Raw genomic sequence first — 25,553 nt, 5'->3', positions numbered from 1 at the left:
GGCCTTTTATATCTACCGACCTTAATTTAAAGCGTCGTCACCTCCACCGTTGCAAATGCCAGCTGGAGGAAAAATGATTTAAATTTACCATCTGACTTCGAAGTGAGACCAAAAAATGTCTGCTGAGATGTACAGGAGGGTGGTGGAAACAAGGGAGAAAAGAGGCAGGAGGTTTCTTTATGTAAAATATCCTTAATCACTATTTCGGGATATTATATCTCATGCAGAACAGTAAGGCAGAAATTGTGTGGTGTTTAACTGCTGTGATACTCTTTGGACCCCTATGTCATTTTCCATTAGGATGAGAAGTTATGTGTGTGTGTGTGATTTTTTTTTTTTTTAAAGAGAACTTCATATCCTCTCTCTGTTTTTTTCCCCTTGGATACTTCGCCATTTAGGCGTGGGATTGGTGGGTTGTTACCGGGGTGGTATTCACTTACTTTCCCTACCGGTTCACAAATGTGAGCGCGCATACGCGCACACTTCACTCGCACAATTCACTCGCACGTGCCCCACCCACGCATGCACACAGTCTTCCGTGCATGCGCTTTGGTTGTTCGCGCACCTTCCGTGCATGCGTCCAGCCTCAAAAACGTGCCTAAATAGGACAGCATAGAGCTGGGGCGGATGGGCAGGCCCACCTGTGATTTCCGCTACCGGTTCGGGCAAATCAGTCCAAACCGGCTGAATGCCACCTCTGGTTGTTACCCACATATAATTTGAGATTATGTCAGACCAACTTAAAGGCAAACTAGAGAAAGTACAAAAAAAAGAAAAATAACTTTTTGTGTGGGGGGGGGAAAGAGGGGGGGGAAGAGAGAGAAAGAAACTTTTCAATCTAAAGTAAGCATGACTTCTCCCCCCCCAAAAATAAAACCTGACTGCACCTATAATAGTTGACTGATACACTAGTTGACTGCATACTTGAAACTCCTATGTACACATGGATCTGGAATAATAGAAAGGGAAGACTAAATTACAAAGAAAATAAAGCACTGACTAAATAGGACCTATACCCAATGCATGTGGATCAGAGGTGGGTTTCAGCAGGTTGTGACCAGTTCTGGAGAACCGGTAGCGGAAATTTTGAGTAGTTTGGAGAACCGGTAGTAAAAATTCTGACTGGCCCTGCCCCCATCTATTCTCTGCCTCCCAAGTCCCAGCTGATTGGGAGGAAATGGGGATTTTGCAGTATCCTTCCCCTGAAGTGGGGTGGGAATGGAGATTTTACAGTATCCTTCCCCTGTCACGCCCACCAAGCCACGCCCACCAAGCCATGCCACGCCCACCAAGCCACGCCCACAGAACCGGTAGTAAAAAATTTTGAAACCCACCACTGATGTGGATATAGGTTTATATCAATTGCTCCTAATAACTGATCCATCTCCCAGTTAGGGATATTTCCCCTCCTGCCCCTCCCCCACCATTGACCAACTTGAATTTGATTGCTGTTTATAAACTCAGTCATCGTAATCCTTCTCCACTCATGCCCTCCAGTTTGTGCTGGGAATTCCCAGTTTAACTTGATAATTTTAAGCTAAAATAAAAAAAGTGAAACATTCCAATGGTTGGGTTATTAGAAATCAGATCTTGGGGCTTTATACTCCAGTGCATGTAGGACTAGGATTTGCCGTGGCTAACTTGGTCTGTTTATTTCAACCTGAGCATTCCTATGTTCAGCCTCAACATTGTCTGATGTAGGTCATGGGAAATATTCGCTGAAGCATATTAACTCATGTTGCAATTCATTTTCATTAATTTAAAAGATGGCCAAAGCTGATGGAGATACTAAAGTGGAAAATATTCTTCCGCCCCTGGTTTTTAAATCTTCTATTTTGAGATCCCTAAATCTGATTATTAGCCTACAAATAAAAACTCCTAGTCAGTAAAATTAAGGGCTACCCCCCCCACCCTTTGTTGAGGATCACTGAATAGATGAATGTGCTTTAAAAATGCAGGTCTTTGCATTTGGTAATATACAGGAGAGCCAGTCAATAGGACAATGGCCATGATGCCCCGTGGTTTGCCCAGTGAACTGAAGGGACATTATAATTAAGCTACTGCCTGTTTAATTAAGCTTATTATTGTCAAGAGTCATGCCAGTGTTTGGGGGGGAAGCAGCTGGAAAGAGAATAACACTAGGGTTGACATGTTTTCAGTATTTTTGCCACAGCTGTGCAAGTCTTATGTATTTTAAAGGGGAAAGGTGATTCAGAGCATGGTTAATTATCATGTAATCCTTGTCAGCAATTCCTTAAATAAGCTGTGTTAAGCTTTCCCTCAATTGCATGAGGCTAGGAAAAGACCCATTTGATTTAAGGAGATGCAGATGGTGATAGGTATAAGATGCACATCCAGGGGTAGGCTACTGGGGGTTCGCAGGGGTTCGGGAGAACCTCTAGCTAAGATTCTGTGCAGTTTGAAGAATCCCCAAATCCCATTCCTGGATGGCCCCGCCTACCTTTCCCCTCCCAGGAGTCCCCACACAGCCTGTTTTGGATGCAGGTAAGGGCAGGGTGCGCACAGAGGCTCGGGGAGGGCAAAAAACAGGCCTACCGGAAGTTTGAGAAGGCCGGAAACAGACCCGTTTCTGGCCTCCAAAGGGCCTCAGGAGCCTGGGGAGGCCATTTACGCCCTCCTGGAGGCTTGAGGAAAGACTCTGGAGCCCGGGGGGGACAAAAACGCCCCCCCCCCCCCCGTGATGTAGGAGGCCGACTAGGCCACCATGGCCACGCCCACCCAGCAACCAGGCAGAGAACCCCTTGCTAAAATTTTTGAAGCCCACCCCTGTGCACATCCACAGGCCCTTAGAATCCAGACCATTGAAATTTTGCAAATCAAACTATCCACTCTCCCCCCCCCTCTTTCTTTTTCACTACTGTGATTAAAGAGATGCTGGTGAAAGAAAAACATGAGCACTGATGACATTATGTCATTTGGGTAATGAAACGTCTGAGAAAACAAGCAAGCTCAGAGAGGACCCTTCTTTTCAACTTTGAGCTCCAAATATTCTCCTTTATTGGAAAGAAAGACAGTAGGAAGATACCATGATTTGTTCTCTTCAGTCCCTCAAAAAGGAAATCCTTGATATCTGACACAGCTTTTTGAGAGACCATAAGATGGCAGTTTCAGAAATTCAAAGGCTGAATAGCAAATAGCAATAGCACTTAGGCTTCTATATGGCTTCACAGTGCTTTACATCCCTCTCTAAGCGGTTTACAGAGTCAGCATATTCCCCCAATGATCTGGGTCAGGGGTGGGTTCTACTTACCTTTACTACAGGTTCACAACGGGATCGTGCTCGTGTGCTCACTTCTGCGCATGTGCAGATCGCTTCTCATGGCGTCAGAGTCAGTGGGCGGAGCCTCCCACCGGTTTTACTACCGGTTCTATAGAACCTGTCCGAACCAGGGGCAACCCACCATTGATCTGGGTCCTCATTTTACCCACCTTGGAAGGATGGAAGTCAACTTTGAGCCTGGTGAGATTCAAACTGCCAAATTGCAGGCAGCCGGCAGGCAGCAGAAGTAGCCTGCAGTACTGCATTCCAACCGCTGCGCCACTGTGGCTCTTATAAGAGATGATCAGCTTCAAAAAGAGCCATGAAATGTAGTAGTGGTTAGTGATAATTTTTGTTTACCTAAGCTTTGTCACTGGAAACCTCACCTCTTGAAAAATTTAGGGCTGAGGCGTCTTTATATATTTTTTTTATCAAGCTTGGACACAATTTTTACACATGCACACATGTAGCCATTCTGGGACTAATGCTTCAGAATATAGGTGGAAGAGTTTCAAGCATGAATGCCTCCTTGCATTAAAGAAGACCAAACAACCCCCCCCCCCAAAAAAGATTTCCTTTTTCTATAAAGAAAAAGAGGCACATTATAGACCAAAAAAAAAAAAAAGCAAACTTAGAATTTTTCTTCCCACCTTCTTGTAAGTGGGAAATTTATGAAAAAGGAGTGAAATCAAACATGCAATAATCCCCTTGAGTTGTATAATTTCAGAAAGACAGTTTTGGTTGCTTTTTCTGATTATTCAAAGGTACTTTTGTCAAAAAAACCCTCCTTTTCAAACGGATGTTCAAGCCTTCCCTTTTCACCCAGACTGGGTATATGTAATAAAGTCCAGGCTGAGCATTACATTTCCAATTTTACTGTAGCTCAAGGTTGAACTGTGGGATGATATCTGAGCACCAAGGACCAGTTCAATTTTTTTACTACTGGTTCTGTGGGCGTGGCATGGTGTGGCTTGGTGGATGTGGCTTGGTGGGCGTGGCAGGGGAAGGATACAGCAAAATCTCCATTCCCACTCCACTCCAGGGGGAAGGATACTGCAAAATCTCCATTCCCACCCCACTCCAGGGGGAAGGATACTGCAAAATCTCCATTCTCACCCCACTCCAGGGGGAAGGATATTGCAAAATCTCCATTTCTACCCAATCTGGGGCCAGCTAGAGGTGGTATTTGCCGGTTCTCCGAACTACTCAAAATTTCCGCTACCAGTTCTCCAGAACCTGTCAGAACCTGCTTCCAATTTTGAATGGATCCCAGGGATCTCCCATTGTCTCCTCCTCACAATTTCTAAAAGCACAGAACCTGCTTCAGCAAACAGCTCTGGAAGAGATTCTGTTAAAGCCCACCCAGAGTCTGTCCTTGCATTTATCGGTAAGGCAAATAGCAACTGCGTTCAGCGAAGTGGCTCTGAACTTGCCTAACATTATCAAGTTTCCCTGACCTCTCTTGGCCGGGTAGGAAATCGAGATGGATCTGGTTTAGCTGGAAGCTTATCCTGCCCCTAGAAACTGAGGAAGGTCAAACATCTGTGCCTCTTTCTGCACAGTCTTTTAGTAAACTTTGATCTGTAGCTGGCATGCATGCTTGCTGATCCTGGACTCAATAGTGATGTATCTCAGGAAAAACAGTAAGGCCAGGATAAATAGAAACCCTACATTGATTTTGATCGTATTTTAAAGAAATAAAATGTATTTTTGATGCCAACCTGATTCAAGTCCTTTACATGTTGGTTAAGACACACAGACTGGTAATTCCCATAATCTCTGAATTAGATGGCAAGTCACCATAACAGGGGTAAGGATTGTGGGAATTAAATTCTAATGCTAATATATTCTAAACCTCAAGGAAGGTTTCTCAAAATTAATACGGAATGTTAACATAAAATATCTTGTCGTGTTTTATTTGAAGTGAACATTCAGGTATTGTAAAGTGTTCTGCTTTAGTCACATAATTGGTACGTATAGTTTTGCTGCCCTCACCTGGCTCATCAAGAGTATTACTTCATGCCTTCTTTATTCCTTTTGACTATTCTCAATGGGAACAGTGGGCAGATAATAGTTTAGTAAGAACCCCCCCTCCCAAAAGAAAAACGTGTTTTTTTAAAAAGCAGGGCTGGAAGATGTTTAGCTGCTTTTTTTTTTTTTTTTTTTTTACAATTTAAAACCTGAGGAGAAAATGTAAATTAATATTTATTCCCTATCCAAAGATGCTACTCAATGTGACAGTGATCAAAAGTTTTGGTTTTATTTTTATTTTTCTTCCAATTTCTGCCTTGAGGAATAACCAGACCAAGATGGTTCTCCCAGAAAAAATGATGTTTGTGAATGCCCTGTTTTTTCTGCTACTCCCAGAAAACTGACAGGTATGAATTAGGAGATGGCAGGGAGAAGAAAGGGAAAAGCCCCATTTCCTGTCATCAAGATACCTACGCTGTATTGAGAGCCCTTGTATCAAACTCTTGTCTCTATAACAGTAGTATAGTATAAAGGTAAAGGTAAAAGTTCCCCTCGGACATATGTGCTAGTCATTCCCGACTCTAGGGGGCAGTGCTCATCTCGGTTTCAAAGCCGAAGAGCCAGCGCTGTCCGAAGACGTCTCCGTGGTCATGTGGCCGGCATGACTAAACACGAAAGGCGCACGGAACGCTGTTACCTTCCCACCAAAGGTGGTCCCTATTTTTCTACTTGCATTTTTTACGTGCTTTCGAACTGCTAAATTGGCAGAGGCTGGGACAAGGAACAGGAGCTCCCCCATTAGGCGGCACTAAGGATTCGAACCGCTGAACTGCCGACCTTTCAATCGACAAGCTCAGCATCTTAGCCACTGAGCCACCACGTTATTTATTTATTTATTTATTTATTTATTTATTTATTTATTTATTTATTTATTTATTTATTTATTTATTAGTTCAATTTATATGCTGCCCTTCTCTGGAGACTCAGGACGGCTTACAATGCATTAAGCAATAGCCTTCATACTTTTTTTGTATATACCTGCTTAGTAGGGCTTTCGCCCCCCCCAAGCGGTGTTCTTTTTTATACAAAGTCACCTTATTGCCCCCACAATCCGGGTCCTCATTTTATCTACCTCAGAAGGATGGAAGGCTGAGTCAACCTTGAGCCTGGTGAGATTTGAACTTGCAGTAATTGCAGGCAGCTGGCAGCTAAGTACTACTTTAACAGCACTTAATCCACTGCGCCACCAAGGCTTATGTACAGGGCCGGATTTTCCTATAGGCTAACTAGGCTTCAGCCTAGGGCCTCAAGATCAAGAGGGGCCTACACAGTGGTGGGATTCTGGGGGTTCTAGGGGGTTCGGCCGAACACTTTGTTAAATTGCTAGCTTACCCGCCCCACCTCCCACCCGCGCGGCGCCAGCCTACCGTAGCCAGGGGTAGGCAATTGTGGCTCTTTTACAACCTGTGGACTTCAACTTCCAGAATTCCTGAGACAGCTTGGCTGTCTCAGGAATTCTGGGAGTTGAAGGCCACAGGTTGTAAAAGAGCCACAATTGCCCACCCCTTCCCTAGCCTGAGTTCCGCTGCCTGGGATCCACATGGACTGCCACGTGGTTCCCCACCGGCTCCGGACGCAAGAGAGCAGGATGGAGAAAGCAGCTTCCACGCCTTCACTCACCCTCCCTCTCTGCTCTGTTGGATCGCCTGCCGTTCGCTTACCCCGCCCACTCCCCATCTATTGCTGCCTCCGATGGCTAGAGGAAAAAAAAACTTCAAATTCTTGCCGTGGGGCTTCAAAGGGCCGCCCTAGAGCCAGTGGTGCAGCCAAACCCTTTATTAAATTGCTGGCTTGCCCCGCCCCTCCGCACCACTATTTATTGCCAATAAATAGTGGTGGGCGAGGGGCGGGGGAGCCAGCAATTTAACAAAGGGTTCGGTGTTTTTTTTGTAATTTTATTGGCCCACGGAGCTTCAGCATAGGCTAATTGGCCTCCCGGCTCTCAGCTGATTTGTCTCGGCTGTTTTGCTCAGGGCTCTTCTGTTTCCTTGCAAAGAGTGCTGATTTTTTTTCCCCTAGCTATGCTTGAGAAACGAAACTGAAACTGCTTAGCTGTTGCTGCAAGGCTGGAAAATTAGGCAGGCAGAATTCTTTTCTTTTTCCTCACCAAAAAAGGTAGGTGCAAACAATGGGAAATTTAGGGAAAAAGAGGAGAGTTCAGGATTTTAAAACTAGGGAATTGTAATAATTGAGATACTATTAATTGTATATTTCTGAAAGCAGAAATGGTTAAGTTGTGGTTTGGAGGAATATATGGGGGAAATTATTTGGTTTATTATTATTGGTAAATATAATTAATTGATTTGTAAGAAATTGGATTGCATGGAAATAATTGGAATATTCATGTTCATATTGATTAATATACAAAAAAGGTAGTTATATAACTAATTGATTTATATTAAAATGTTGAATTTATATTAAACAACTAATATTACATAATTAACCAATGTGAGGATGGATATAAAAATAGATGACAATGGGAAGGGGTATAATATAGAATAGAAGGGAAAAATTGAATTTGATTAAGATTAGAGATGAGGATGAAGGGTAATGTTGGTTTTTTACAAAAATAGATGAGGAATCAATATGGCAAAAAGGAAATATAGAAATTGTAAATTTAATTGAAATGACTAAACACTGTTTAAATTTGTGAACCGGCCAAATACTCTGTTCAAAGAAAATACATTGTATGTTTGTATGTGTGTTTCTAATTATTATTTATTCATATTTGTTCTCTTTTATTCTTTAAAGTTTAACAATTCATTCTTTATCTTAATATCTTTATATTTGTTTGGGGTTGGCTTTCTTCCCTTTCATCTTTTTTATTGTACAGCAATCTTTCTCCTCAAACCTACCACCTCTCTCTTTTCTTTTCTTTCCTTCTTACTTTCTCTTTCTCCCCCTCTTCCTCTCCTCCCTACTTCCTCTTCCTTTCTCCTTCTCCTCCTCTCTTCCTCCCTCTCTTACCCTCCCTCCTACTCTAATTTCCCTTCCCTTCCTTCATCCCTCTCTATTGCTGTATCCTTTTATGCATATGGACTACTCAGAGGGCTGAAAAAGTTATTTCTGACTGGTCCTCGCACTTTTGACCAGTCCTCGAACTTACGACTGTCCTCACATTTTACGTTTTTGCCCTATCTTGTCACCATGGTGAAGAGAAGCAGTTGTGAAATGAGTGACACGGTTGTTAAGAATGCTACAATGGGCATAAATGATGACCAGTCATAAGTGCGAAGACCGGTCAAAAGTGTGAGGACCTGTCAGAAATCACTTTTTTCAGCCCTCTGGGTAGTCCTTTTGTGCATATGGACAACTCAGAGGGCTGAAAAAGTTATTTTTGACTGGTCCCCGCACTTTTGACCAGTCCTCGAACTTAAGACTGTCCTCACATTTTACATTTTTGCCCTATCTTGTCACCATGGTGAAGAGAAGCAGTTGTGAAATGAGTGACATGGTTGTTAAGAAAGCTGCACGGGCATAAATGTGAGGATGGTCATAAGTGTGAGGACCAGTCAAAAGTGCGAGGCCCAGTCAGAAATGACTTTTTTCAGCCCTCTGAGTAGTCCCTATGCACATAGCCACGCCCACCCGGTCACATGATGAGCTACCCACGCTTACACAGTCACGTGACCAGCTAGCCACACCCATCCAGTCACATGATTGCCAAGCCACACCCCCAACTAAGCCACGCCCACAGAACCTGTTGTTAAAAAAATTGAATCCCACCACTGGTGAAAGGGCCTCATAAGTGGAATAGCCTAGGGCCTCTTTTCATCTAAATCCGGCCCTGCTTATGTAGTATAGTATAGTTTATCCTTTGTCATTGTACATAATATATACAATGAAATTGGTTTAGCCTCCCTGGTGCAATCCATAACAGAAAATACAAAACAACATAAATAATATAGAGAATAATCCACAAGTAGAATAATCCTTATGCAAGTAATTGGGGGGGGGGAAACTAATCATACGTCTCCGCATGTGCGTGGAGTGATTGTGATTGTGTTTAAGAGTCTGACAGCCCATGAGTAGGAGCTGTTTTTAAACCTGTTTGTCTGGCTGGCTATACTTTAATGTCTTCTGCCCAATGGTAGAAGCGAAAACAGACATTGGCCAGGGTGTGAATCATCCCTAAGTAGCTTCCTTACTCTCTGAAACAGTGAGACCTGGCAATGTCATCCAGTTGTGTTAGAGTGCAACCAATGGTTTCTTGAAAAACCATATTTAGGGTTTCTTTAGCTATGATAAAAGATCCAATCCACTGTGGTTCCTTAGATCAGTGTGAATTGGTTTCCAACCAAAGTTGTAAATAGGGTTTTTATCACATTTTGCAGTCCAGCTTTTCTCCAGGAAGCTGAGTTGTGGTCATGGCAATCATTCCATTTTGTCCTCGCAACAATCCAAATATATATTAGTATAATATTTCCCTTCCCTTCCCTTCCCTAGCCTATATTATAATGCTCCCTGAGTAAAACAGCGCAGCCACATAGGTGTCTCAGGCCTTTGTCAGGTTGAAGGGTGGGAGTAGAAGGTGAGCTGCGACTATCATAGGCCTGCTTGTAAGCTACCATTCCTGGCTAGCCACACAAAACCTACAGATTTTTTTAGGGAGAATTGAGGATTCTGTACACCTGTACACTAGCTTTAGACAATACAATCAGTACAAACCAGCATTCTTGAACTGCACTTGGAAACATTCTGATAATCAGTGAAGGATCCTGTTGTGGTCCACCAGCAGCCTGCAGAGCTGGCAGTGGAGTCAGACAGTGAGGAGGCTGGGAAGGAACATGGGCCAGTCCTGGAGTCTGGGGAAGGCCCGGATGAGGGCTCTGCATCGGAGGCAGAGATGGGGCCAGGGCATCTGGGAGTGATGCACAGATTCTGGAGCCTCCAGAGTCGGACAGCAGAGAGGCAGAGGAACAGGAGGAGCCTGTTCCTAGTGTGCACATGCGCAGAGCTGCCAAAAGGCAAGAACAGTTAAAACCAAAGGGACGACTCGGGAGTAAGGCCTGGAGATGATTGGCCCTCCCATAAGGCTTAAAAGAGGAGCAAAGTGGGCACTTTGCAGGAAAGCAAGGTTGTTAATTCTGTTTCCAGTCGGCATCTCTGTTGATTCTGGAATCCGTGTGGCTTTGCCAAGTAGGTCTTTGGCAGAGTGTCAAGGGAGATAAAGGTTGGTAATTATCCCGAAGGACTTTTTGTAACTAATTGGGACTCAGCTATGAATGAATGTAATTCACAGCTGCTGCAATAAAGAAGTTTTTTGGGACTACTTGTGTGTTTTAATGACTCAGGAAGCCTAGGTCACAACAGATCCATCATAAAAACATACCACTGCTGAAGCAAATCTCTTCTGCCAGCATATGAGCTGCCACATTTTCAAGTCATCTTCAAAGTCATCGTCACTTACAGTTCCTGGGTAAAAATATTTTAATACCTAGGTGCAATCTTTCATCAAGGAATACCATTTGCTTGTTCATCTTTATTTGTTTTTGCTATTTGCATTTTTTGTTCAGTTAGGGTTAGGGGCTACTATTTTGTTGGGACTTCATGCTTTCATGTTGCATTTCTGGTGGCCACTGTGATGCTAAAAGAGAGATATAATATAAATATTTTGTTAAAATAATAACCATTTTTTTTCTTCCCATTCCCACAGGACATTCCAGATTATGAAAATATACAGGAACTTCCATATCTTGATATGGTGATTGCAGAGACTCTGCGCATGTATCCTCCAGCATTCAGGTTAGTAAGATAGGAGACACTGCGGCTGCTGAAGCATTTTTTTCCCTTTTCTTATGTAGGTGATTCACACCACTCCAAGGAATGAATGTGAGTCTTCTCTTAACCTATAAGGCCGTGATGGCGAACCTATGGCATGTGTGTCACAGGTGGCACGCGGAGCTATATCTGTGGGCACATGAGTGTTGTCCTAGCTCAGCTCTAGCGCACATGCACATGCCGGCCACCTGATTTTCAGGTCTTCCGGGTTCACCGGAAGTCGCGAAATGGGCCGTTTCCGGCCTCCAGAGGGCCTCTAGGGGGGTGGGGAAGGCTGTTTTCGCCCTCCCCCGGCTCCAAGAAAGCCTCTGGAGCCTGGGGAGGGCAAAAAACAGGCCTTGCGGGCCCACTGGAAGTCCGGAAATGGGCCATTTCCAGCCTCCGGGGGGAGGGAAAAGGCTGTTTTTTCCCTCCCCAGGTTCCAAGAAAGCCTCTGGAGCCTGGGGAGGGTGAAAAACAGGCCTACTGGGCCCACTGGTAACCTTTTGGCCATTGCGTGCCAAAAGCGTGATGAGCATGGAAGGGTTGAGCACGCATGTGTGGGAGGGATGGGGCGCGGAGGGCCATTGAATTATGGGTGTGGGCACATGCGCACACGACCCCCCCCCCCCCCCGTGCTCCCCCTGCTTTTGGCTCGCGATGGCAAAAAGGTTAGCCATCACTGTTCTAAGGGGTCAGGCTTTCTCTCAGTCTTGAAAGAGACCTGGTACAGTACTCGATGTTCCTAAATTCTTAGTGCAGTTTTAAGCTTTAATAACTTCAGAAGTATACCATATTTTTCAGAGTATAAGATGCTCCGGAGTATAAAATGCACCTTAGTTTTTGGGGAGGAAAATAAGAAGAAAAAAAATGCTGCCTCCCAACATCCATTGGTATTCATCTAGCTAGCATCTTTGCAGCAAATAGCGAACAGCCAGGTCAGCTTAGGCACATTATTGCAGCCTGATTCAGCACGAGCAGCTAATTGGTGGGTGGATCGGCACCCGGAATACCCGCAATCAGCTGTACCAGGCTGCAGGGATTGCCACAGACCATCATCGCATCTGTGCCTTGCGTTTTTGGCCTCTGTGGCTTGTGTTTACAGCCTCCAAACGCTCCATTTCAGACCTGTTCAAGGCTGCGGGGATCACCAGAGCACATCGCCACCGATTGCCGCCTCTGTGCATTGTGTTTTCAGCATCTGCGCATTGTGTTTCCGGTCTCCGCATGCCCCGTTTTTGGCCTCTGTGTGCGTCAGGTTTTCGGGTGGTTCCAGGCAGCAGGGATCGAAGGCCTCTGGCAATCCCTGCAGCCTGAAACAGTTCTGAAACGCAACGCGCAGAGGCCGAAAATGGCCGTCGGGTGGGGGCCGTCGGGTGGGCGGGGCTGCATTTGGTGTATAAGACGCATCCAAATTTTCACCCTCTTTGGGTGGGTGGGGAGTCTGTCTTATACTCTGAAAAGTACAGTAAATGTTACGAACTTAAAACAAAAAAAATCATTGGAAAGTTTAATGAATCAAAATTCTTTTATACTTAAATTTGTGAATTAGGAAAAATATGTTTTTAATTTTATTTTTTTTCAAGTCTCTCTGTTTGAAAAATGTCAAGCATTGGGGGAAAAATGTCAGTTGCTGGTTAGCTGAATTCAAGTCACAAACAGGAGTAAAAAGAAAATTCACTTCCCATTACAAGAAGGAAGCTCACAGCAGAAATTTAATTAACAGCTGGATGAAAAACGTTCAGGGAAACTGGCTCATTTCATGATGAGCATAGATCTAAGAGATGCTGAGCAAGCAAATAGAAATTGAGAGGGTATTTGAACAGAGATTCCCAAAACCAATGTACCATACATCTAGTAAATTGAACATTTCAAAATTCACATTGCAAAGAATTCTAACAATGAAATTCCATAAACTCCAATGAAATTCCATTACAAGGTTATTATTGTAGGATGACTAGGCTGAGCCTGAGGGAGGAGTCAAACACACCATCAGTCATGAATCCCTGTGTGCCCATAAGAGATCTAAGTCCAGCCAATCTTGAATTCCTTTCTATTCTTAACTCCTGTTAATTTCCCTTGACCATTAGTGGTTCAGATTCTTGTAGAGAGTTTAAATCTTGTAATAAATCTTTATTTAACATCTACTTGTTCAGAATGATTCATGGTTATAACAGGACCTAACAGGGGATGCTTATGGTGGGTCCTCGTAGTTATGGCTGTTACAACATCCCTGCAATCACAAGATTGCAAGTTGGGCACTTAGTGACTGGTTTGCAATTATGACAGTGGTTCCCAATCTTTCCGGCTTCATGGGCCTGTGGCAATGGGAGCGGGGAGGTTTTTACGTACACAACCTAGATCCCGTGTATGTGCAAATGAAGCTTTGCAGGCTCACTCACCACTTGCATGGTCTGGGTCCCAACAGTTTGTGGACTGGGAGTTGAAGGTACCCCTGAGTTATAATGTTGCAGCTTCCTGCGGTCACAATTGCCATTTGTAATTTTCACTGGTGGCTTCCAAGCAAAGTCAGTGGGGAAGCCAGCAGGAGATTGCAAATGGTAATCGTGACATTGTAGCAACCGACCATGCAGGATTTGCTTAGCGATGGTAACTGGAACTGCTGTCCTAACTCGGCATGGTCACATGACATCATGTTTTATAATTGCGATGCTTGGTGTCAGAGTTGCCAATCTCAATTACCGATGGTAAGCGCCGACTATCTGTAGTTGTTCAACTGCTACAAGAAGATTACTGTTCAAGGTTATACAGTTGACTTTTTCTTCAGCATTGGCTGACAAATATTCTTCAACCAAAAAGTTAAAACTGAAAATATATTATTCCACTTTGATAGATGGAAAAATGGTAGACAATTTTAAAGTGTGCAAATGTTAGCAGAAAGGTAGCAGATTGTGTGTGGTCTCTTGTCAGGAATGATTGTCAAAAGAAACCAACAACTGCATGCTTAAGAATACGCTTCTGCCCATGTTGTTAGAGCTGAATATGGAGGGAGGAATTACTAAACAATAAATTGAATGCTGTGGCGGTGGGATATTTAAGAGGGAAGAAGAGATGGGGTGAAGAATTAATAGAGTTTGAATTAATGCAGATTGAATCCACAAATGAGATCCAGGATGAAGGATGGATGTGATTTGGTTATACGGAGAGTAAATTAAGACTGAATCAGGCTTTTTTCAGAAAGAGAATATGAGATCTTTACAGAATGAAAGGAAATGTATGAATGTATATATGGATTTGATGGAATCATGTATGGTTTGCATGAAAAGTATGGAGACCTATGGTAAACGTATTATCATAAATTACAATGAATTAGATTACTATGGGCTTATCTTGTACTTTTCCTTGCTTTCTACTCTTTTGCTTTGCATAATATTTTTTTATCCCACAAGACAATAACATGTTGAGTAGGTATTTGTACTTTATGCCGATATAAATTCATCTGTTAGCATATTCTCAATAGTCTTTCTAACATTAGAAATCAAGCTGAATTCAGTGCTGTTAAAGCAGGCGACATCTGGTTTTGTTTTCAACCATATATTTTTCCATCAGAAGTTTCAAAATTAACTTTTTTTTTTACTTTAAAACAATGCAGAGATAAACTTTCAAAATGCAAAAACCGCTTGAAAAATATAAAGAAATAAATCTGTGAGAAAATTATGGTGGGTAATTAAAAGTAGCAATAAAAGAAATAAATATTAGAAACATTTTAAATTGGCAGTAAAGAATAATGGTCTTGGAACCATCATAACCAAATATGACTTTGGATGGAAGGAGCAAATATGGACTCAGAATATAAGAGAAGGAAATATTTCAGATTTCCTTCTCCCAGATAACTCACAGGATTTATAAAGCTGAACCTAAAATGTCACTCCACTTTTGTCTGCTGAATTCAGACAAAGCAAAATAAATGTCGTTTGAAAATTTAACAATGTGGTGGTCAAATGAAGGAAATTTGTGCACAACACTGGATCTTTTTTTTTAATATTTTTCCCCTATCACAGTGTACTCTAACAAGGCTGAGTATGAGGCAAATGATGTCCTTATGTGGCTTAACTTTCCCTGCATTCTGGAGGGAAAATATTGATAACCATCAGTTACTGGGAAAAATCCAGGAAATTTTAAGGAATGTTTATTGAGTCTTTCTTTTTCTTTTTCTTTTCTTTCTTTCTTTTTCTTTTTTCTTTCTTTCTTTCTTTCTTTCTTTCTTTCTTTCTTTCTTTCTTTCTTTCTTTCTTTCTTTCTTTCCTTCCTTCCTTCCTTCCTTCCTTCCTACCTACCTACCTTCTTTTTCTACCTACCTTCTCCTTCCTTTTCTTTCTTCCTTTCTTTCTGGGCCCGTGGGGGAGGGCCTTCTCTGTGGCTGCCCCAGCTCTCTGGAACCAGTTACCTCCTGAGATCCGGACTACCCTCACCCTATTGGCCTTCCGGAAAGCGGTAAAGACCTGGCTTTTCCGGCAGGCCTGGGGCCGTTGATCTCGCTGTTGCAATCTTGCGAGATCCGGCCATGAATGGTGTGCATGGGCTTTTAATGTTTTTAAAATGTTTTTATAATGTTTTTAATAATTTTTCTATGTTCATTGTTCGCATTATTTCTGCTGTAAGCCGCCAAGAGTCCCTTGGGAGTTGGGCGGCATAGAAATGTGATAAATTAAATTAAATTAAATTAAATTTCCCTTCCTTCCTTCCTTCCTTCCTTCCTTCCTTCCTTCCTTCCTTCCTTCTTTCTCTTTCTTTTAACAACTGCCTAGAACCTTCACAATTGGATGGCATATAACCAGATAAAATACATACATACATACATAGCTTCTCCATTTGGAGATGGAAATTGCTATGTGGGAATGTCTCAATCCAAGTGAAAAAATGGTATTTCAGTTTTTCCTAAAAATAAAGTAGAAGCCTAGGACCAGATTTTAAGGAGTAGCAAAATATTCAATTTCATCAGCTCCCATCCTGCTGTCTTCACTCAATTTTCTTTGCAATGATTCTAATAATACTTTTCCTACTTATACAACAGCCTAGGCCCGTGATGCCAAACCTACGGCACATGTGCCAGAAGTGGCATGCAGCGCCCTCTCTGATGGCACGCAAGCCGTCACCCCAGTTCAGCTCTGCTGTGTATGTGCATGCAGCTCCTGCCCAGCCAGCTGGTCTTCGGGTCTCTGCCACGCATGGGGGGGGGGGGTGAAGGGCGATGCACGCATGTGCAGGATGCATGTGGGGGCCATGCACGCATGCGTAGGGGATAGGCTGCATACGCATGGGCTGCATGCGCATGCATAGAGGGTGGGTCGCATGCATGTGGACCACATGCATTGCATTTTGGGGGTTCGGGCACACTTTGGGCACTCGGTCTGGAAAAGGTTAGCCATCACTGGCCTAGGCTTACAACTGAAGGCCTCTTCAAGTGCTTCAATTGCTATGTTTTTCCTTTCTTATTTCTGCAATGTGCAATCTTTGTTCCTGTAGGTTTACCCGGGAAGCAGCCAAAGACTGTTCGGTGCTGCAGCAGCAAATCCCGGCTGGCACTATCATAGAAATTGCTGTTGGACACCTCCATTATAAGCCAAAGTTCTGGCCAGAACCTGAAAAGTTTATTCCTGAGAGGTACATGGGCTTATTGTTCAAATCACAATGTTAAAACTGCCAAATCGTAATATCATTTATTGGGCAGATAACAACAACAACAATAAAGAACTGGGAGGCACAATTACACATATTGCAAAATGCGTACCCTCCCACAGAACACGATATAGCTACTCCTCAACCGGTCCCACCGCAATTGGGAGCAGAATTTCTGATGCTAAGCTAGGCAGTTGTTAAGTAAATCACACCCAGTTTTATGACCTTTTTTTTTGTTGTTGTTGCTATGGCTCTTAAGCGGACTACTGCAATTAAATGAATTGCGTGGTCATTAAATGAATCTGGCTCCCCCCCCCCACATTGACTTTGCTTGTTGGAAGCCTCTGGAAAGATACCCAAATGGCGATCACATGACCCTGGAACGCTGCAACCATCATAAGTACATGCCAGTTGCCAAGTTCACAAATTTTGATCATGTGACCATGGGGATGGTGCGATGGTCATAAGCGCAATGTGACCAATTCCAAGTCACTTACAAGTACCATTATAATTTCAAATGGTCACTAAATGAATGATTGTAAGTCATGAACTACCTATATATAAATAGGACTATGTCTTAATCATCGAGCAAGCCATTTGATGCCTACCCAACGTTTTAAAATGGAAAATGCAATATTTTCTTGCCCACAGATTTATATTTTAATTTTCCCCGCAGATTCACGGCTGAGGCTATGCAGCAGCAACATCCCTTTGCTTATCTGCCCTTTGGGGCAGGTCCTCGTGGCTGCATTGGCATGAAGTTGGCCTTGATGACAATAAAAATTGCACTGTTAAGAATTTTGCAAAGGTTCATGTTCAAAACCTGCCCTGAGACCCAGGTTTGTGCCTGTTTTTACTTCTTGGAGAAGATGGTAACATGCAAAAAAAGAAAAAAGGCAAACTAGAGGGTGGGGGAAGAATTGCTTTTCATTTCTCTTCGGTATGAATGCATAGACCTATAACTAATTCCCCTGAATCCCCAACACAGCATGCAACATATGGGGCCACCAAGGCTTCCTGCTTGATATATATATTTGAAGCTCATCTTTTGCTTTGTGTTCATTTTATACATACATACATACATACATACATACATACATACATACATATATCTTTTCTATCTATATAAAAAAGGTTGCATGTATGTATGTTCTAGCATAACTCTGGAATGCCTCGAGCAATTTCAACCAAATTTGGTGTGCAGATGACTTACTATCTGGGAACAAATACTGTGGGGGTAAGACACCTTTGGTGTGTGTGTGTTTGTTCCAGCATATCTGTGGAACGCCTGGGCTGTTAAGGAGAGCGAGCGCAGCATCCTAGAGTGGCAATTGTTTGTGATGTCAGTTCCTTCACAGCTTCCTCTGGAAAGGCAGCCATGACGTTCTCCCTCCAGTGGAGGAATGGGGAATATATATGAACACAATGAACACAAAGCAAAATATGAGCTTCAGGTATATATATCAAGCAGGAAGCCTTGGTGGCCCCATATGTTGGATGCTGCTTCAAGTACCTCTTATGCTTCCAATAAGAGTCTATAGACCAGGAGTGAGTAACTATGAATTCTTTACATCTGTAAACTTCAACATAGTTGGTTCAGGAATTTGGGAGTTGAAGTTCACAGGTCGTAAAGGTGCCACAGTTGCCCATTCCTGCTCTAGATGTTACAGGCCATTGTTAGAAAATAAAACAGTGGGTAGTTGCAATTCAGCATTTTCTTTGCCTCCTGGAGTATGGGAACTTTGTATGGCAGCCTTTTTGTGGGAGGGCCCAAAACCTCCGTTGTGTGAACCCAACCAATGAGCCTCTTATTTATTTTCTGCTGCCTAAATCATTTTGTTGAAATGAAGCTGATACCTGGATTCAGACTGTTAATTCTAAGGTGCAAATTACACAATTTGTGGAGTAGATAGTACAGAATTGCTCCTTTAAAAAAAAAAATCCATTATATGGAAGGATCAAAAGAGCAATCTTTTGGGCATCTGCCCTTTTTTCAGCATTTTCAAATTCGAAAATGCTGTGCGCGTGCGTGAGCAAATGTGCACATGCCCGAACCCCCCCAAATGCGTGTACGGCCCCTGCATGCCCCCCCCGTTCTGCCCTCTTGCACGCTCCCTGCCACCCATACATCTGTGTGCCCCCCCACATGCGCCCCACCCCCATGCACCCCCATATGCGCCTTGCCCCCCTTCATGTGTGCATGCCCCCCCCTGCGTATGCGCAGCAGAGAACCGAAGACCAGCTGGCCAGCGGGAGGTACACATGCATGTGTGGTGGAGTTGAACTGGGGCAATGGCTTGCGTGCCATCAGAGAGGATGCTGCGTGCCACCTCCACATGTGCTATAGGTTCATGGTATATAGTGTGCCATAGGTTCATGGGTATAGAGCATTCCCTTTCCTATATTAAAAAAGCTTCTTAACTTGCTTTGCATTTTGTTTCTTCACCCTCTTCCCAGATCCCTTTGCAGGTCAAATCTCACAGCACACTAGGACCACGGGATGGTGTCTTCATCAAGATTGTTCCTCGTTAAGATAGTCGCATCCTCCCATTCCTTTTTCGGAAGCTTTGGCTTTCCTCATACTGAGAACCTATTTGTAACATGGAAAAACCTGTTAAAGGCACCAAATCTCAGTCTGCCTTCTAGCCTTAGTCAACTTATAATGCTAAATTCCAAAGACTGTTAAACTTCTACGCTTGCAAACTTAACCTTTAGTGCCTGATATGCATCTAAGCTTTGAAAGCATATGTTTTGTGGAGATATGCTGTGTGGAGGGGATATTTGCTAATAATGAAAGCAGGATGCTCATAAAATAAACTCTTTTAGCTGTTGTTAAAAAAATATATTTTTTAATTTTTTTAAAATTCAGGCTGTTATAATTGGTCAGTCATCAGCTTAGCCTCTATTTTCTCTTGTTGTTCCTCTCCTGTCTAAGATTTACCTGGGCAATTCTGCAGCCCAAGGTGTTAACTGACAATCTGGAATTTAAGTGTTTTGCCTTTCTTCCAAACAGTCCTCTCCAATCCAGTTCTCTATCCACCTGATAGCTTATAACCTTTTTCACCTTCTGGCTTGGTTAATGGCAATTCATAATAACAGTGAGAACTAGAAATAAAATGCACTGCAGTTATTTATATAACATGTTCTAAAAAAATTGTTCCAAGGAATTCATATTTTATATCAGCTGAAAATGGAGATTTTCCAATATCCTCCCCCCAGGAGTGGGGAGGAAATGGGGATTTTGCAGTATCCTTCCCCTGCCACGCCCACCAAGCCACACCACGCCCACAGAACCGGTAGTAAAAAAATTCAGATTTCACCACTGCTGTGGACCAATGGACTGGGGGTTAGGGACCCTCGTTTTAAAAAAAGAAAACTGCTTTTATCATCTTAAAGAATGTGTTTTGTATGGAAACTTTTTTAAACTATTCTTGTTGATTGTTAAATGTTAGACCTTGTATGTATAGTTTAATTCCTATGAATATATAGATAGTCCTCAACTTACAACCACATTTGGGGCCAGAATTTCCACTGCTAAGCAAGGCAGTTATTAAGTGAATCTTGGTCCATTTTATGACCTTTTTTGCCACAGGTCAGTGAGTCAATGTAATTGTTAAGTGAATCCTTACAGCAATTGGGCAAATTAGGTCCCCCCACTCCCCATTGACTTTGCTTGTTGAAAGCCAGCTTGGTGAATGGCAGAAGCCAATCACATGACCCCAGGATATTGTAAATATTGGTTGCCAATTGTCTGAATTTTGATTACATGACTGTGGGGGATGTTGTGATGGTTTGTAAGTGTGAGCACTGATCGTAAGTCACTTTTTTTCAATGCTGTTATAACTCTATGAACAGTCACTAAACAAATGGTTATAAATTGAGAACTGCCTGTATTTATTTCACATGTAGAAAATAAAAGGATTCTAAAACCACTTGTAAACTTGCTTTATTACAGTTATAATCTGTATACTGATTAAAAAAATTCCATCCTTAGAAACAAATAGCCCTACAGGCCAGCTACCTGCATTCTGTAGTGTAAATCAGTGTACTTACTAGTGTTGTTACCTCATAACACTCTTATTTATCTGCAAAATTTCCTGGGTTTGCAGTCTACTACAGCTATTAAGATTCTCAGACTTCACTTTCAAAATGAGCCCGCCCTGATTTGGTACAGTGTTGAAACTTCCAACATACATAACCATTAAAACTTTTTTAAAAAACCCTTGGTGGCTTTTAAATCACAGATAGTAATTTCTTTATATTATTTGTTATAAGGCATCTATCTTGAGATTTTCAGCAAACAATAAAGCGAACTTAAATACATGTAAACTTTATAGCATCAACCCATAAGTTACACTCAGGGAAAGCAGCTATTTTGGGAAGAATGGTTCCTCAAGGTAAAATCAGATATCTATCTGAAGCACAAAAACCATAAAGAGTTTTACAGCTGTAGCTAGATATGGTTTGCTTCCAAGAGTTTCATTACAGACCTGCGAAACTCGGTATAGGACCCATTCAACTACATTCATCATATTGTCACGAAAGGGCTGTATCTTGAAGTTTCAATAGCACATGATTAAGTCACCACAGGCAACTATATATCCATTGAGATGCAACAAAATGATATTATCTAATACAACCAAACAAGGCTTCTTTTGCTAAAGTTTATTTAAGCAGACGGCAGGTTCTTAAGCCACATTCCCAACACATGTTTTATATCCAAAATCTAAAAATTTAAAAAAGTTAGACCCTAGTGACAGGAGATGCAAGGATAATTTTTTTTGTATCATTATATACAATGATATACAGTGATATACATATCACTGTTTCAAAGAGGAAGCACAAGAGTTAGCAAAGTAAAGCAGAAAAAAACGCTACAATAGCATTCCTCAACCTGATGTTTTACAGCTGTTTAGGGCTATAATTCTGGAATTCCATGTTGAGTGAGTATTCTGCAGTCATATACAAGTTTAAAAAAAGATACTACAAAAAGACGTAAAAAAGTATTTATTTTTAGAATCTAAATGACAGATTTATGTGGTTCATATGGAGTGTCAAGATGCAGACAAAGGTAATTGATCTGAAGGTTTTCTCCACCCTTATGCCCTTGGAAAGATGGAACAGCATTGAAAGAGATTGTATTAATACTAAATATTAAAATCTGCAAAAAACAATAGAACTGTTTCAAATAGAACATTAGAAATTACTAAAATCAGTGCTTCATGCGGGCTCGTAATATTATCTGGTATTTAGAGATATTAATGCTTCAGATCTAAGATTGTAAAATTGTTTCTGAACAAGTATGAGTGAGCACACCACATCTCTGAGAATAAGGCACATATTCATAATACACTGCCTTATGTACCTACGGGGTGTATATATATATATATACACGCCTGTCCCAAAGCAGCTTTTCAAACCACTGCAGACCTATAATGTCGCAATTAATGCAAAGGGGTGAGGTGGGGGATATTTTTTAAGGCTAAGCATTATGTGTGTTGCTCTTCTAAGAAAATCTAGTCAATGAGTCATTGATGATTCCACTGATTAAATTGCCCCATTGAATACAAAAGCACCATCTTGGATTTTACATGACATATAGCTATATCAGAACAAGTATAATCGAAGCAAAAATTACTCCTTGAGAAAGCAGTAATGTCTCTTCTTTAAAAAAGCACTTAACATTCATAGATCTATTGAGCTTCGACAGTAAAAATTAAGTCTGCTTTTTATATTTATGATGCCCAATTGCAGAGGGAAGGGGAAGAGAAAGGACATCTTTTTAATCTATTAAAAACTTGTTTAAAATTCACTCAACAAAATGCTGATATTGCTAACGTGACAGGCTAAGATCTTCAATGGCCATCCAGAAAGTAGCTCATTTAGTAGTGTGTTAAACAGCAATACACGGTCTACTCACAAATTTAATTTTTGTATTCAATGAGGTATTCTGGATAAATCTGGTGCTTCTCAAAAATGACAAAAATGGATGGATTCAGGAGACTGTTCACACAGCTGTTATAGAAAAGACTGCTCTGGTTATTTTTGGCAGGGGGGCGGAGATAGGAAGAGTTGCCAGTTGTAAAATCTCCCACCAATACTTTGGCGAGAAACATGGTCTTGATAGAAGAACTTACTCCGCTGTAGTTATCAGAATATGCAGCATCCCTTGCAAAGTAACTTCCTATAAAGAAGAAAGACATAAGGAAAAAGAGACCACACTACAAATTCAACAAAATTGTAGTGTATTTAGTGGTTTTAATGCCAAACAAGGATTGGGAAGACCAACATTCAAATCCATACTGGTTTGGACCAGTCACTACATCTCAGCTCCATCCACCTTGGGGAGGATAAAACTGGAGAAAAAGATGATGTGGCCAGCCTAACCTTCTGGATACCATGATATAAATGCAGCAAATAAATTAATATTAAAATTTGGAAATCATTTATGGTCTTCAAGCAGGACCAGGCTAGCCCCAGAACAGCTGGATCAGCATAATCCAAAGGAGGAACTGAACCTTCCATACCTTTGAATTTTTGCGCATACTATATCTAGGGCAGAGGAGTTTTTTCTGCTAAATACTACATCTTTTTTTAACCAGATGCCCTTCAGATATGTTAATGTCAACATCCATTATTTCTAGCCAATATAGTCATTGAAGACAGATACTAGAACCCAATTCAACAATATCTGGATGGTCAGAGTTCCCCATTCATTTTTGCTAACGCCCGAGTCCAAATAAATGGTACAGAAATATAGGAAGTGTATCAACTTCAATTAAATTATTATGCACAAAACACCATAGAAGTTACCTTTGCCATAAGCTGTACCATGAACACCACAGATCCTCCAATCAAAATTCTGCTGGCAGATGGCATCAACATGGTTTTTACTTGTTCCATGAAACAGAAGCCTTTCATCTACATCCTTTCCCCCATTTGCCTTCTTCATTTGTTCTTTCTGCCTATAAACATGAAAAAGAATATGGCACAAATACAATCATGGGAAAATAAAATAAGAAAAAGGGGGATACCTGATGCTAAGAATCCTACCCAGATATTGAACTCTCTTAATCAGTATTTCTCAACCTCAGTACCTTTTTAAAATACCTGAACTTCAACTCTCAGAATTCCCCAGTCAGCACAGTTGGCTAGGGAATTCTGGGAACTGAAGTTCACACATCTTAAAGTTGCAGAGGTTGAGAAATACTGCAGTTAATTGTTGTGACCTACCAGTGGCTAGCGGCAGACTCAGACAGTGAGGAGGTTGGGGAGGAACATGGAGTCCAGGAACAGTCCTGGAGTCTGGGGAAGGCTCTGATGAGTGCTCTGCATTGGAGGCAGAGATGGGGTCAGGGCCGTCTGACAGTTGTCAGCTGCCTTCGGAGTCAGACATCAGTGGGGTAGAAGAACAGCTGGAGCCTGTTCCCAGTGTGTGCATGTGCAGAGCTGCCAGGAGAGGGGGACAGCTAAGGAACAAGGGTCGACTCAGGAGTAAAGGCACAGGTGGATGGTGAACGGCCCCTCCCATAGGGAATAAAGAGGAGTGAAAGGGGAGGGGAGTTTGCAGGAGACAATTAGTTCAATTCATTAGAGTGAAAGATCTGTTCCTGACTTCTTGCCAAGTATTGTCTGCTACAGAGTGGCGTTTGGAAGATATCGGCCTGGCAGCTCTCCAAGCCTGATAAAAGTCTATAGATGTGAAATCTCTTGAAAGACTGTTGGCCGGGACTTTGCTGGAAAGGAATTCCCTTTAAATTAAAGAAAAGGGGTTTTATCGGGACAAGGAGTTGGCTTTGTGCTTTTGGGAAGCCTAGGTCAAAACATTAATGATGTCCTGTTCTAGGGATGAACACTAATGGATGGTAGACTCCATAAGAGAAGCTGGGTTCTTGTCCTCTGTGGTGGCCTCTGTAGCTTGGAATGTCTCAGGACACGTGGTCTTTAGAATTCAGATGTCAGCAGCTAAATTAATGAAAAGAGTAAGAGTTTTCTATTTTGCTTATTCTGATCATCTTCCATTAGTTAGACTTAGCTTTCTCCAACATTTTGCTAGCCAAATGTATTTGAACCCCACCCAAAGAGATGAGCCATGCTTGCTGAGGCTAATCAAAGCTAATACTCAAGAGATTGGGAGAATGTGGATCCAACCTAGTATCTACTAGTTTTTAGGTGCTAAAAGTTCTGCTAATTCTGGAAGCTTTTTCACTTTTTTAAATATATTGTCTAATCATGATCAAAAGACAAATTAGAGATGTCAAACTAGTAAATCAAATGTATTTTACTACAACCCAACAGGGAAGAAAAAGATTCGGCAAATACAGTACATATACTTTCATATATCTTCATAATTTTTCATGATTTAATTCTTGCCCCCTTGATTAGTTGCCCCAAAATTACAGAGTTAAGAGGGGATAAAAAAAATCTGCAGTGGAAAAACTGCTGTTTCAATGTCTTGCTCATCTTTTTGAAATGACTTCTCCTTGGCATTAGTCTTCCCCTTTCGATTTTCCCTTCCACTATGAAAAATGTTTCATTCTCTTTGGACTCCTGGATTTGGAAACAAATCAGAAACCAAGCTAACATATAAACATATATAAATGTTATATCTGTCTATAAACAGGTATAGAGAGAGATCAAGACAATCTGCCTAACAAATCAACAAGAACTTCAGGGCCACTCTGCATATACCTTTTTCCTGCCTATAGACCAGGGATGGCGAACCTTTTCAGCACTGAGTGCCGAAAAGGGAGCACGTGCGCCTGGGCCGCAACCCAGAAGAGGAGCTGCCCAAAAATGAACTTCTGGTTCTAGCTACTGAACTTCCAGTTTCAGCCAACTG

At 42.0% G+C, this 25,553-nt stretch overlaps 2 protein-coding genes across 4 annotated transcripts in view; one reads left to right on the top strand and one right to left on the bottom strand.

The window, feature by feature from the left end:
* TBXAS1 (thromboxane A synthase 1) overlaps positions 1 to 19,243 on the top strand; it is a 265,207-nt gene extending 245,964 nt beyond the window's left edge. Inside the window, exons 10-13 of the mRNA XM_070948077.1 lie at positions 10,968 to 11,056; positions 16,559 to 16,696; positions 17,388 to 17,550; positions 19,169 to 19,243. Coding sequence (XP_070804178.1) covers positions 10,968 to 11,056; positions 16,559 to 16,696; positions 17,388 to 17,550; positions 19,169 to 19,243 — 465 coding nt within the window. The remainder of the gene's footprint in view (positions 1 to 10,967; positions 11,057 to 16,558; positions 16,697 to 17,387; positions 17,551 to 19,168) is intronic.
* Positions 10,837 to 25,553, bottom strand: part of LOC139319971 (protein mono-ADP-ribosyltransferase PARP12-like) — a 40,324-nt gene continuing 25,607 nt past the window's right edge. Inside the window, exons 11-14 of one of the 3 annotated variants that reach the window (XR_011600658.1) lie at positions 23,525 to 23,676; positions 22,632 to 22,895; positions 19,134 to 19,301; positions 10,837 to 10,898 (exon numbers count right to left, since the gene is read on the bottom strand). Coding sequence is in view for 2 of the 3 variants with exons in the window: in XM_070948076.1 (XP_070804177.1) it covers positions 22,636 to 22,895; positions 23,525 to 23,676 (412 nt within the window). In the remaining variant the exon portion in view is untranslated. Of the gene's footprint in view, positions 10,899 to 19,129; positions 19,302 to 21,703; positions 22,896 to 23,524; positions 23,677 to 25,553 lie in introns of those variants that run through there. The other 2 variants (XM_070948076.1, XM_070948075.1) reach the window with 2 other exon arrangements.

Source organism: Pituophis catenifer, unplaced genomic scaffold (assembly GCF_029215685.1).
Source record: "Pituophis catenifer annectens isolate HBS135680 unplaced genomic scaffold, rPitCat1.0.hap2 SCAF_7, whole genome shotgun sequence".
Classification (NCBI taxonomy): Eukaryota; Metazoa; Chordata; class Lepidosauria; order Squamata; family Colubridae; genus Pituophis; species Pituophis catenifer.
This window is presented reverse-complemented; position numbering and strand designations above follow the sequence as displayed.